Source organism: Heterocephalus glaber, unplaced genomic scaffold, assembly GCF_053883595.1.
Source record: "Heterocephalus glaber isolate CG9 unplaced genomic scaffold, H.glaber_assembly_v1.0 deba00000281, whole genome shotgun sequence".
In the NCBI taxonomy this organism is placed as follows: Eukaryota; Metazoa; Chordata; class Mammalia; order Rodentia; family Bathyergidae; genus Heterocephalus; species Heterocephalus glaber.
Genome location: NW_028258139.1, coordinates 20,001,015 through 20,014,591, shown reverse-complemented (window position 1 = coordinate 20,014,591; position 13,577 = coordinate 20,001,015). Strand labels below are relative to the sequence as shown.

Genomic DNA, 13,577 nt, shown 5'->3' with positions numbered 1-13,577 from the left:
ATTCTAGTCTACAAAAATTCTCAGTTAATGATGTGTTTATTTCCAAGGAGGCTATTGTTTAGTATTACAATCTCATTCTAAAATGGATCTCATCCTTTTAGAGTCTCAACATGGTCACTATTCACCAAAGTCTGTCAGGAGCTTCATTCCTCTTCTTTTATTTGCTACATGGATGAGATTGTAGGAGTTATGGCTGATATGCCCAGCCTCACTGTGTTGCCTGGCAATCACGGTAATGCTGAGGTCTGTTGATCTTTCAGTTTGTGCCAAGTATCATACTAGATGTTGTAGCCACGTCACTTATAAGGTAATAGAGTAATTAATGTTCCGGTATGTAATAATAGTTATGCATATTTCATTCACTTATACAATGTGTCTGTTCTAGGCATCACTCTGAGGCTTTTGTGTGTTTACTCTTTACTACTATAACAACCCTTCCAGATAAATGCTACACTATTACTCCCGTTTAAAATCACCCCTTTAAGATGAGGGTGAAGGAACCTGCCCAAAGGCCTATTAGTAAATGTTGAATTTGGAATTCGGATACAGAACTTCAAAGTCTGTTTTCTTCCCCAGTCACCACATTGCCTCTAATCTGTAACCTATAAAATAGTCTGGTGAGAACTCTTCACTCTGTGGAATCCCTGAATTTCATTATGTAACCTTCCCCCAAAAAGGCAAAAAACCTTATCACAATTATATAAAATCGTGCACTCACTGTGTTATTCTCAGAGTATAGAGCCCACACATACAGTGACTGTGCAGATGAACAGATGGACAGAGAAGGATGCTACTGTCCAGCAGTGCTAGTGAGCATTTGTAGACACACAGCATACACCATCGGACAAGACAGTTATGGCATCTGCCCCACAGCGATCACCTTCCAGGCAGGGAAGATGCTGGAGGGAATTAAAGTTCAGGTATTTCAGCTGTTTCCAGTAGGGGACAGGCATGCGGTATCGCTAGTGCCAAGTGAGCTTGGGAGCTTCACCAGGCTGAGGTGTGCAGGGGAGTCTGCAGCTGCTGAGCACACTGGGAAGGGGTCCAGAGCAACCAGGCAGTCAGTGCAGTGGCAGAGGGCAGGTGATGGCTGCCTGTGGGCCACACCAGGAATAAGGAGACCGTTCTTGCAGCAGGAGGAAGCCCCTCATGGGTCTGCAGAGGCCTGGGAGTGAGGCTTAAGAGTAGAGCTGAAACCTCCTTTCTCTAGGGTAGTGTTTGCTGCTGGGTGAATCTTTCATGATAATCTCATGCCAAATAAGCACTGAATAGTTTTTACTTCTTTTTTCTTTTCTAATTATGATGTATTTTAAAATGTGATGTCTCTTTTTCAGGAAGAAGAGTTGAGGAAAAGTGGGGAAGCTAAATACTTCCACCTCAATGACGATCTCCATGTCCTCATCGAAGTGTTCGCCCCACCTGCAGAAGCTTATGCCCGCATGGGACATGCTTTGGAAGAAATCAAAAAGTTTCTCATCCCTGTTAGTACAGTTTGTTTGTTTGTTTGTTTCAGGGGAACTTGGGATTAAACTCAGGACTTTCAAAGTGAGCTATGTTCTCGGCCCTTTGTTTATTGTTCATTTTAAGACAGGACCTCTAAATTTCTGAGGCTGGGCTTGAACATGTATCCTTCCTGCCTCAGCCTGCCAGAGTGCTGGGGTTACAGATGTGCCTACCGTGCCTGACTAGTGTAATTTTTATTGATAGTTAATGTGTACTTTATGATCATTTCTTTATTTTAATCCCTGACACTTCTTGTCAGTAATTGTTATTTATGTTGCTTTTTATCTATCCAAAGGATTTGTCCTGTCAAATAGACCTGTGGTATTCTTGTTCTTTATAGCTGAGGCAGTGGAGTTTGAGAGAGATTAAATAATACTGCTTAGTTTAGCTGGCAAAAAATTTGAAAAGTAAAGTCACTAATTCAGGCTTTCGGACTCCAGGCTGTAAGCTTTTATGTGACCCTGAAAACACTTCACCAACTCGTGGCTCTCACATAGCCATCAGAGCCTTCCACATGTCATGCCCTGTGCTTGGAATCAGACATGCAGATATGAGTAAGGGCAGGCAGTCCCTACCATCAAGAAGTACATAGTTTAGGGGAAAACAGAGAAATACCAACAGACTGTCTTAGGCCAGCATGATACACATATGGACAGACATAGCCATGCTGTGGTTAGGACCACACTTGCGGATATCTAGCTGGGCACCACGCAGGTAGTTTAGCTAGTTTCTGCCAGGTGTTACATGTTCTGGTAATGATTGATACTCTGTTTCAACCCTTTTGGATACTGTCACATCGCTAAGAATGATTATTTAAAAGGAATACACCTTTGCCTCCATTTTAAAAGTTAGAAGTCTTTTGTGTGATTTGTATGTCAGTGATAAAAAAAAAATTTGTGATTTGCATGTGCTCATGACTTTTAAACAAAGGCATTCAGCATTTTGGTTTGGAGACGTTCACACAGCTGTCTGGGGAAAACTGTGTCCTCAGTGATCCCAGGCCATACTGACTTGGGTTTTGTAGCACTGAATTGTGAGCATGTCATTTGTGATGAAGACAACTATTTTATTTATATAGAAAGAATTTGTTAAATCATACTTCATTTCAGAAGGCTATGACAGAATTCCATTATTTACCACCTTGAGCACAGATAGTGGTTAATATTTGGCTTAGTTCCCACAAGCAAACATGACAGCTTATGCATTCATTTAGTTTGAAACCAGTGCTCACCATGTGACAGGCACATGTCAGGCACACTATGGTCCCTGCCGTCATGGCATTTGTGGTTTGATGAGACAGACAGGTTTGAATTGCGTGTTTGTATAAATAACTGTAAAATTGTAACTTTGATGAGACCATGGACCCAACCAGATGGGACAGGTCCTGATGGATGCAGTAGTGGCTTCTATCCCATAACCTTTACAGGCCTCTGCCAAGGAGTAAGATCTCATTACTGACACTGATCTGGGTTGGCTAAGCAAACTCTTTTCCTATCCCCAAAATACAAAGATTTTCTGCTATGTTTTAAGGAGTGTTTTATAGTATTCTTCTGTGACTTTTTTTTTGTAGGGGGAAGGTAGTACTGGGGATCGACCCCAGGGGTTGGAGTATGCTAGGCAAGTCCTCTACCACTGCGCCACATTCCATTCTTAGGAACATTTTTGAGACAGATTCTTGCTGAGTTATCCAGACTGGGTTTGAACTTTCCGTCCTTCTGCTTCAGCCTTCCTAAAAAGTCCTTTGCTTAAGACTATGGTCTCTTGCAAGTTACTTTTTCTGTATGGCATGATGTTAGGAATTTCAGCTTTTTTCCATATAGCTGTCCAGCTGTCCGAGCACCACATGGTGAGAAGACTTTACTCATTGAGTGGCCTTGGTACAGTTATGAAAAGTAAACCAGTATCAAAGTGAGGGTCTACTTCTGCATTCTCAGTTCTGCTCCTTGGATTTTTATGCTTGTCCTTGGGCCAGTAGCATACTCAAATTAATTAATTCTCTCAGTAGATTTTTGCAATTTAGGTTGTGTAAGTTCACCAACTTTGTTCTTTTTCAAAATCATTTTTCCCACCATTTATCATGGTGAAGAAATTCTCCTATTCCTAGTTGTTGTGAGTTTTTACCATGAATAAATGGGGTAAACATGGGTCTTGAATTTTCCTGAATGTTCATTGAGACGATCACGTGATTTTTTTTTTCATTTTTGTTTTCATTCTACTAATAGTCGTGTATTACAAATATGTGAAGCCAAATTTACTTTTTACTTGATCATGATATATAATCTTCTTTATCTGTTGCTGGGCATGGTTTATTAATGATTTTTGCATCTGTAATCATGAGAGATACTGGCTTATAGTAGAACATTATTACAGTATAGTCTCATATTAGCCTACACATTTTCTGCTCCTGGTGTTAATTTCTTCAGTGGATAGAATTGTGTACCATACAGTCCTAATTTGAGCTGGTTTTTTTCTTTCAGCCTGAAGAATTTCCTTGTCTTCCTTGTAACCTAGATCTGTTAGCAAAATTTTTTTTTTTTTCTGGGAATGACCTTATCTCACCTACATTCTGGAGTAGGTTATGTACTTCTTAGCTGACCGATCCTGTCCTTGCCCAGTACTTGGAAGGCACCACTCTGCTGCCTGCTGACCTGATACTTGGGATGAGAGAGAGTCCTTAATCATTTTGCTGTGTTGCTCTTCAGACTTTCTCTGTCTTTGGTTTTCAACAATTTGATTTTGGTGTGCATGTTTATCCTCTGTGCTGGCTGTGCTTTGTGGAGCTATGGATTTATGTTTGTCTTTAAGCATGGGAAGTTTTCAGTTATTATTTCTTTACATTTTTGTCTTTTCTCTACCCCTTCCACCCTGGGGTCCCACTGTGGTCTGTGGGTCCTCCTGGTGTCACACAGGTCCCAGGCTCATTCATCCTTTTTCTCTGTTCCTTGGGCTGAATCATTTCAATTGACCTGTCTTTGTTCATTAATTCTTTTGCCGTCTCAAACCTGCTCTTTGAGGTCCTCTAGTGAACTGTTCATCGCCCTTATTGAACACTTTTCCATCTCTTTTTTTTTTAATTCTTTTATTGATACATTTTAGATATACAACACAATTACATTTCTCATTGGGGAACTTGTACCTTTACATGATGCATCTTGGTTCTTATTTTTTCCCCATTCCTAGCCCTCCCTTCACCCCCTCCACCCTTCCCCATTTACAAAGACTTTATTTCCATTTTTTCCATTTCTCATCATTTTTCCTTTCCCTTCTTTCCTTTCCCCTGCCCCTCCTACTACCCCTACCCCTTTGGACCTTTTCTTCCTATTTTGCATTATCGATTTCCATCTCTTCTTTTGTAAGTTCAGTATCTGGGCCCTCTGCAAGACGCTTTGTGTTTACTGCTGTTTTTGCCCCCTGAGAATGGGTCACATTTTCCTGTTTCTTTGCATGCTTCTTCTTGTTGAAAACTGGGGGTGTGAGATAATGTATTGTAGCAAGTTGGAATGCTCCTTACTACTTCCCGGGAGGTTGTGGTTGCTTTTTGTCTTCCATCTCTTTAACAGTTTAGTTGGAGTCACCTGTGGATTCTGTGTCCCTCATGCTTTAGAGGCAGAGGTAGAAAGTCCTTGCTTTCATGTTTCAGCCTGGAGCTTTCCATGTGCACTGCATGTGGCCCGATGCAGCTGTGTGCACTGGGGAGGGCACCCCAACTTGCCTCTTTTCATGTCTGCCCTGCTACTTGCTTTCTGCCGGGATTCCTGGTCCCTCCTCCGCATTTACACAGACTCACTGTCGCAGGGCTGTGTGGAGAGCCTGCCAGGGCTCCATGGCCATCTCACTTCTTGCCTGTTCCATTTCTGTTACCTGCTTCATCAAGAGGGCACCATCAAGCTGGCTGATTTGCATGTCTTACCTATGCACTTGCTACAAAATAGGTAGTATTACTGACTCTGTTGCTGGTCATGGAGTTTTTCACTCTATTCCATGTTAACCGAGTTTCCTCCTACACCAAAGCTACGGGTTTTCGTGACTTCCTGTTCTTGGAGAAACTAACATAACCACTGGGCTGAGTGGGGGGGTGGGATGGTGGTTACATCCCCAAGGAAGAATGCCAGTGACTCCCCCTTTCCTTTCCAGTTCCCCTTTCCCCTTGCCTTCTTTCCTTTCTTTTTTATTTTTGAGAACGGATCTTGCTAAGTTGCCACACTGACTTAGAACTGATACTGCTGCATCAGCCTCTTGAGTAGCTGAAATTACAGTGGTACATTGCTGTGCCCAGCTAGTCTCTTACCTTTCTTAGCTTCTATTTCAATTTTTTCATGGGTAAATTTATTGTGTTTTCAGTTTATTGTGTACCTTCAATCAGTGTCCACACTACTAAAATGGTTGCTTTGGACCATTTTGTCAAATTTTTATTGTTGCTCTTTATAGGGAGATTTTGCTGAGCTCCTCACTTATCCAAAAGTACCAAGGCCTCTCATTACTTTTAGCATTTTTTTAGTTTGTATGTTTTGTACCTTTGTCCATTTGAAAATATGAAAAGTTTTACTAGGTTATTTTTAATACCTGCATAATACTATATTTATATTTCAGAATTTATCTAGCAAGTCCTCAAATGATAAACAGTAAGGTTAGTAAGGTTATAGATTATAATGTAAACAGTGATCCCAGAATTAATCTGGAAAATAAATATTGACATATCTTTACAAATATATATGAAAAGTAATTCCTAGCAGAGAACCCATTGAATTTCAATAAGTTACTTTTAACGATTTCATTTAAAACCCTTTTCCCATCCTCCTGGTTGACATATATTTAAATAGATTCTGTACTAACTGGGTAGAAAATCTTGCATACATACATATATTTAGTTAGAATTTCAGTCATTTTTTTTACTTCACAATTGATGAAAATATTGAAGTTTTAATACTTTTATTTTTGAATGGATAGTTAAAATAAGTTGTTAGTCTTTATTTTATTTTTTTTTGGTACTGGGGATTGAACTCTGGGTCCTTGTGCTTGCACAGCAGGAGGCAAAACCGCTGAGCTAAATCCCAGGCCAAGTTGTTAGTCTTTAAGTCATTATCATTTGAATAGAATTCTCTAGGAATTTAAAAACTTTCTTTTTTTAGTTTTGTACTTTTATTAGCACATGTATGTAGCACATAATGTGTGTATTCCTTGTGGGGAGTTGACTAATGCACAGAACAAGTCTGAATTTCTATATCCCCTTTCCCTTCCCCTTCCACCCATCTCTTCATCCCCTTCCTTTTTTATTTCTAAGAAAATGAAGATGTGACTGCAATGATTATATCAATAATGTACATCCAACATTGGAGGAAACGGTTACGTAGTTTTTTTAAATTAGCATAAATCACACAACTGATAAGTTCACTTGGTTAAATTCAGCCTTTCCCTCTCACGTCATTGACTCAAATTGTATGTTTTTTTCTAATACCGTCTGTCTATTTTAACATAGTTTTCTGCAAAGGTATTTTAAAAGGTCTTTAATTATAGTTTTTGTGATATTATTATAATGACCTAATCTTAATTAGAGCAATACTTTTATTTAAAGAAAATTTTATTTTTAAATTTTATTTAAAGAAAATTTTGAGCCTTCGTCATGTTTTTTTTTTACCACGAATCTATTTTTAGGTATGATTGAGTGTCACACCCCCTAACAATTTTCAGTCCGCCAAATATTTAGCATTTATCTGACACATTTTATTTAGAATGTGCTTTACAAATTGCATATTAATCTTCACACATTTTTAGAAAAGTGGTTGGGAACATATTAGAATGCTTATTTTGGAGAGGTTGAAATGATGTAGGCTCAGATGACTCTTGAGGTCAAAATATCTCAAGTCAGGGAACGAATCTATATATATGGCAATATATAGATCCCTATTACTAAGCTTTTCCTGTGATTTATAATGACTTCTATTCATCATTTGCTTTCGCTTCCTCCTGTGTTGCAAGTTTGGATTTCAGCTTCCTTTTCATTGGTGCTCATATTATTTTTCTTATTCTATGATGTCTTCTAAGTTTGAAGTCATTTTTTGCATTCTGCTTTTGAAAAATAAGGTATTTTTGTTATACATTTACTAAATTTCTTTCATATTTTTAATTCTAAGTTATAATTCAGTAAGCTCTGTCCTCTGAATCTTCTGTTCACACTCAAATTTGTTCATTTTTCTTCTATCTTGGAATTCTTGCTTCCTGCCTTCAAACTTAGGTCCTTTCTCTCTCAGTCGGTGGAAGGTGCCCCTCACCCTTACCTTGTCTGTGACTCATTCTCATTCAGTCTTTATCCTGCTGATAAGGACTCCAGCTAAACCCTTTTCCTAAAGTACTCCTTAAGTTAGTGGTGGTTTGTCAGTGAATCTCAGCAAATTGGGACTTCGTTGTTTGACAGAATATGAATACAACACTGACTTTCTGTGATTTCATACAATAATTAACTCATCTTTCTCATCTTTTGCAGTCTAGTTTGTAAATATCAGCCCCACCTTTTTGTGACAGTCTTCCTATGTTGTCCAAGCTGGCATCAACCTCAGGTTCCTCTTGCTTCAGCCTCCAAATAGCTGAAATTATGGGCGTGTGCCAACATTCTTGTGTTTCATTCCAACAATTTTGTAGCTTTACAAACCTTGCTTTTATCTTAATTCGTATCTAAGTATGTTTTATACTACTATAAACGGAGTTATTTTCCTAATTCCCTTTCTCTGAATTGTTCATTTCTCTTGTAATGAAATGCAACTGTTTTTGTAGATTGATCTTTTATTCTACAGCTTCACTAACAGTCATTAGCTCTATTTTCTCCTGTAGATTGCTTCATATTTTCTGTATAAAAGTTTATGCCGTATTTAAGCTGAGATTGTTTTGGTTCTTCCTTTTTTAACTTGGATGCTGTTTCTTTTTTGTTTGTTTGTTTTTGTTTTATAATTGTCTTGGCTAAAAACCTCAAGTACAACCTTAAATAGAAATTATAAGACTTAATCGTCCATTCCTGACTTTAGGCTGACACTGTCATTCTTTTCAAAATGAAATCTGTGGGTTTTCCTATTTGAGTGTTTTTATTGTTGAAACTTGTTGAATTATTCTGTCAAAATTTTATTCCTGCCTGATAAAATAATTATGTGCTTTTTGTCCTTTGTTTCATTTTTATCCTATTACATCAAGTGATTTTTTTTTTTTTTTTTGAGATAAGGTCTTGCTTTGTAATGTACCCTAGGCTGGCCTGGAACTTGAGGTGATCCTCCTGCTGCAACCTTCCAAGTGCTGGGATTATAGGCATGCTCCAACACACCTAGCTGCATTAATTGACTTTATGTTAAATCAACTGAAGACAGTTCTGGGACAAGTTCTACTTGGTTCTTTCATATAATTTCAATTCTGGGACAAGTTCTACTTGGTTCTTTTATATAATTTTATTGCTTCATTTAGCCTCCAAATTATTTATTTGCCACTTTAACATTTGTATTGATAAATGTGTGTATTTGTTTTTCTAATCCTGTGATGTTTTCATATCAGGCCCCTACTAGCCTCTTGAAATGTGTTAGGAAATGCTCCTTCCTATTAAATTTGTCAGGTCTTGTAGGCTTTGTTATGTAGCTTACTGATTTAATGGTCACGATGAGGTCAGTCCCCACTGTCTCTCCTCTTGAGAGGTGTAGGGTGGATGTGCCAACCCTGGTCTTGCCTTGGTGTTACTGGCAAGCAGACCATGTCCTCCAGTGGTCACTGTGTTAGCGACAACTCAGTTACCTTTGGAAGGGTCTTACTGCGTGTGAAACACGGGTCCTGGGATAGAAGTGTCTAAGATCACAAGCAGACACCAAATGAATTTTCCTTATTATGTTATTTTCTGTTCAGATTTTCTATTTCTTAAGTGAGTTATCCATGTCTTCTAAATTATCTACCTTATTGTCATACATTTTTTCCCTGTATCTCCTTGTAATCCTTTTTTATTTCTTTAAAGTCCAGGTGATACCCCATTCTATTGTCCGATTTTAACAATCTGAGAGTCTTCTCTTTTTCTTAATTTATCTAGCCAATAGTTTATCAATTTCATTAATCTTTTATACAAACCAAATTTTGATTTTACTCTTGTTTTTGGTTTGCTATTTCATTTATTTTGCTCTAATTTTTGTTATTTCTTCATTGTAGTATATTTGGTTTAGTTTCTGTTTCTCAAGGTGAAGAGTTAGCTTATCAATTTGAAATCTTTTACTGTTTAAACCTTTAAGCTGTAAATTTTTCTGATTTCTAATTTAGATGCCCCCTGTACATTTTGATATGTTATTTTTTAAAATTTTCATTCATCTCAGGATATTTTTAAATTTTCCTTGTGATGTCTGTTTTGTTCTAATGGTTTTACTTATATTTATTTTGACATATTTTCTGAATTTCTTTCTAATTCATTCTGCATTATCACTAATGTACTTTAAATAATTTCAATTCTTTGAAATTATTGAGCCTTATAAAATAACTTAGCTTATACCCAGTCCTTAGAAATAATCCATGTGCACTTGAAAAGCATGTCTTTTTTGAAGGGCACAGTGTTTTTTAGATCTCTGTGTTCAGTCTTTTTTTTTTTTTGCATTGGAGATCGAACTTGGGTCCTTGCACTTACCGGCCAGGTGGCGGAACCACTGAGCTAAATCCCTGGCTGTGTTCAGTCTTATGTTTTCTATATTCACTAATACTAGAACACTCTTTCCAGAACACAACGCACACATGGAGTTGACCTCCTTGACACCATTACTGGCTCTCAGCATCCTGATTTCCAAGCATTTAAAGCTACCTTTGGAATAACTTAAGGCTTCCAATGATGTGGCTTCTACTTTCCGTTTCACTTTTAATCCATCCTTAACCATGATTATTATTAAAATTCTGCCATACAGCACCTCTTTTTATTTCCTGAGTTTAATCTTACTTGCCTTTTAAAATGCCTTTTTTCTTTCTGTGTGGAATACTTAGTTGCCCTCCTTCTGATAATTGGTTCTCACCCATCTTCAGATGAATTTCTTGTAGAGAACCTACTCTTACTACTGATAAGTGAGCTGAATGACCTTCCTTTTTTGATTGTTTGGACGTGAACTTCGGTTTTTTATAAAACCAATCATAAGATTGTATATATTCTGTGTCTTTGTTGGCTACTGAATAGAGTTGAGGGTGGTAAGGAAGAGGGAGAAATCAAGGAGGACTCTCATAGTTTCTGAGTTGAATATTGGGTTATTATTGTAAGGTAAAAGAAGTATCTGTTTTCAGGAATGAGATTACGTAGTAGATTTTTAAATGTTGAATTTATAGCTTGTGCAGTATCCAAGTGGAAATGAGTAAATGAGTGAGAAGAATGTGTATGTGGTTTTCTTAATTTCACTGAAGCATCACGTTGTCTCTATGTCCTTCTGGCTGCGTTGAGTCCCCTGGTTCCAGGGAAGGTGGCTGACTCCTCTTTGTTTTTCTATTGTCTCATCATAGATACTCATTGGCTTCTAGTGGAACTGAGTTGTAAACAACAATGCCCATGTGATGTTTTAAAATTTTGCTGTAAATGTTTTATCTGGAAACTATGACTAAACAAAGGAGTAATGGCTGACTAAAGAAAATTTTAGCTTGGTGAAAATGTGGCTTTTTAATAAAGATTTATTAATATATTTTCATTTTAACAAACTCATTTTATTTTAGAAACTCAAATGTTTTCCTAGTCCTTTCTTAAAAAACCAATTTTTTGCTTTTTTATCCTGAATACTTCTGTATTTTTAATTATGAGGTAAATAAACCATCTCCTTTTTCTGGTGTAGGACTATAATGATGAGATCAGGCAAGCACAACTGCAGGAATTAACATATTTGAATGGTGGATCAGAAAATGCAGATGTTCCCCTAGTTCGAGGGAAACCCACCTTGCGTACAAGAGGTGTGCCAACCCCAGCAATAACCAGGTAGGTGTTACTAATTGACTTTTTTTTAGGTTAGTGTAGCAATAATTTTCATGTTTCTCATATTAATAGCTAGAAACAGGTGCACTGATAACATTTGTGTAAAGCCTATATTCTGACATTGTGAAGTCTCATTGAGGACATTTCTTTTGGAGGGAACTATTCCTAGGCTTAAATATCACTTAACCATTTACTAGCTGATAACTTTAGATAGGTTACTCTTCACTCTAACATTCCTACCTTAATTCTTTAAAATGAGGCCAAATAATATCAAATAATGCCCTGTTATGTTGTCCTAAGCCCAGGGACCTGTAAAGGTTACCTTATAGACCTTAAGGTTACCTTAAGTAGGATAGCATCATGGGGCCTGACTATATTATTTGGTCTACTACATTTGTTATATTAGTGTTATCTTTGTATGACAGGAGTTTTTAATTTTCCCAAAATGCGTCATACACATAATAGTATATTTAAAAATATTTTTGGAAGCCTCCAAACATGGCCTATCCCTGCGTTACTATTTTATGTTTGTATGTGTGTAGAGAACATAGTGTGTGCTCATAGGTGAGATACTTTTACGGATGTAGGCTTCCCAACCAGGAGCTCCACTGTTCCCCCACTTTGATGTAATAGAAACTCACATCAGACTTGTGTCTTCAGATCTTGCCCCCAAAAGGTACAGAAAATCCATATAGGTAAGTAAAAACAGTTTCCAGAGTTGACACTTCGATGCCAGCATTCCTTTCTTTTCAGGGATATAAATTGGCAGACAGATAGATAGGTGGGCAAGTAAGTATATCCTAATGATGCAGTAGTGATGGTAGCATTGTAGTACAAAAAATCTCCTAAGGACGAATTTCTCAGAGCGTATCCCTGTCACGAAGAGATTCCGGACTGTATGTAGACAATCATGTATTTAGACAGGTAAGTAGATACCTCTATGTATTCCATATGTAAACTTTTTAGTGATATGTATAACCTTACTACTACAAGTTTAGTATACAAAAATGTACATGTTCTAATTTTTCTTTTATTTACATACACCTGTAATATAAACTGACCCAGTGTTACTGTTTTACTGAAGATTAGATTAAGTTAGTCTTGCCTGTTCCTTTCTGCCGATACAGACACAAGGCGAACCTCCCTAGGTAGTGCTGAGATTGAGCCTGCCCACTGCCATCGCCTAGGGCACAGTGTGCCGTTCAGATCACAGCTGCCAGTGTCACTGAAGATAATTCTTCATTTAGTGGTTAGTTTTTAAGCTAAGTAGAAGATGTTCTGAAGAGATGAGGAAGAATATTATTTTGGAGCACCTAGAGAAATACCTTCTTCTGCCCACACAAATGTATTCCTTTTGGTTACAAAGTATATGTTGCCGGTCATTTAAACTTGTTTCATCGTCTTGGTTAATATTCTTTGATAAGATTCTTTTTTCTCATTTCTGGCTTGGGTCTTCAGTTTGTCATAGCGTAATGGCTGGTCCAGCCCTAATTAAAGGTGTGCTGCGGGCAGTGTGTTTCCTTGGAACCGTAAGCAGTTCTTACACTAGGAGCCATCAGGACGCTGAACACCACTGCCCGCTCTTGCTCCTTCTCTTCCTCTTCCACCTTTTCAGGCCTCCTGTTGTCCTCCCATCCCCTCTCCCTCTCCTTTTTGCTCTGCCCCTCCCCTCTCTCCTAGCTCCCTTCCTTCTCCTCCTCCTCCTCCTTTCCTCTTCCCTCTCCCTCTCCCTTCTTTTAAAAAAATTGTTTTTGTGACAGGGTCTCACTCTTTAGTCTGGGCTTGGACTCACGATTCTCCTGCCTCAGCCTCCTGAGCACTGGGATTATAGGCATGTGCCACCATGCTCTGCTACATATATCCTGCTTTCCTTCCCCTATTTGATTATGGTTTCCTTGGCCCCAAATATTTTAAATTTCTTGTTTCTTGTTTCTACAGTATAAAGTTCATATTCTTAAGAGAGGCATTCAAAACCCTTCATATTTTTTCTAAAACTTCTCCACCGTAGTCTTTCTTCATTATATGGCCATATTTCCTGTGTGTTTAACCAACCCTGAGCAGGAAACTTTGCTCTATGAAGTTTGAGCTTGCAAGCTTTTGTTCTGGTTTCTTCTGCCTGTGGCTGATTATT

At 37.9% G+C, this 13,577-nt stretch overlaps 1 protein-coding gene across 5 annotated transcripts in view; it reads left to right on the top strand.

Annotated features, from left to right (window-relative positions):
- Positions 1-13,577, top strand: part of Khdrbs3 (KH RNA binding domain containing, signal transduction associated 3) — a 170,537-nt gene that overhangs the window by 87,155 nt on the left and 69,805 nt on the right. For all 5 annotated transcript variants that reach the window (XM_087187350.1, XM_004837910.3, XM_087187364.1 and 2 more), the window contains exons 4-5: positions 1,335-1,481; positions 11,310-11,449. In XM_087187350.1, coding sequence (XP_087043476.1) covers positions 1,335-1,481; positions 11,310-11,449 — 287 coding nt within the window. The remainder of the gene's footprint in view (positions 1-1,334; positions 1,482-11,309; positions 11,450-13,577) is intronic.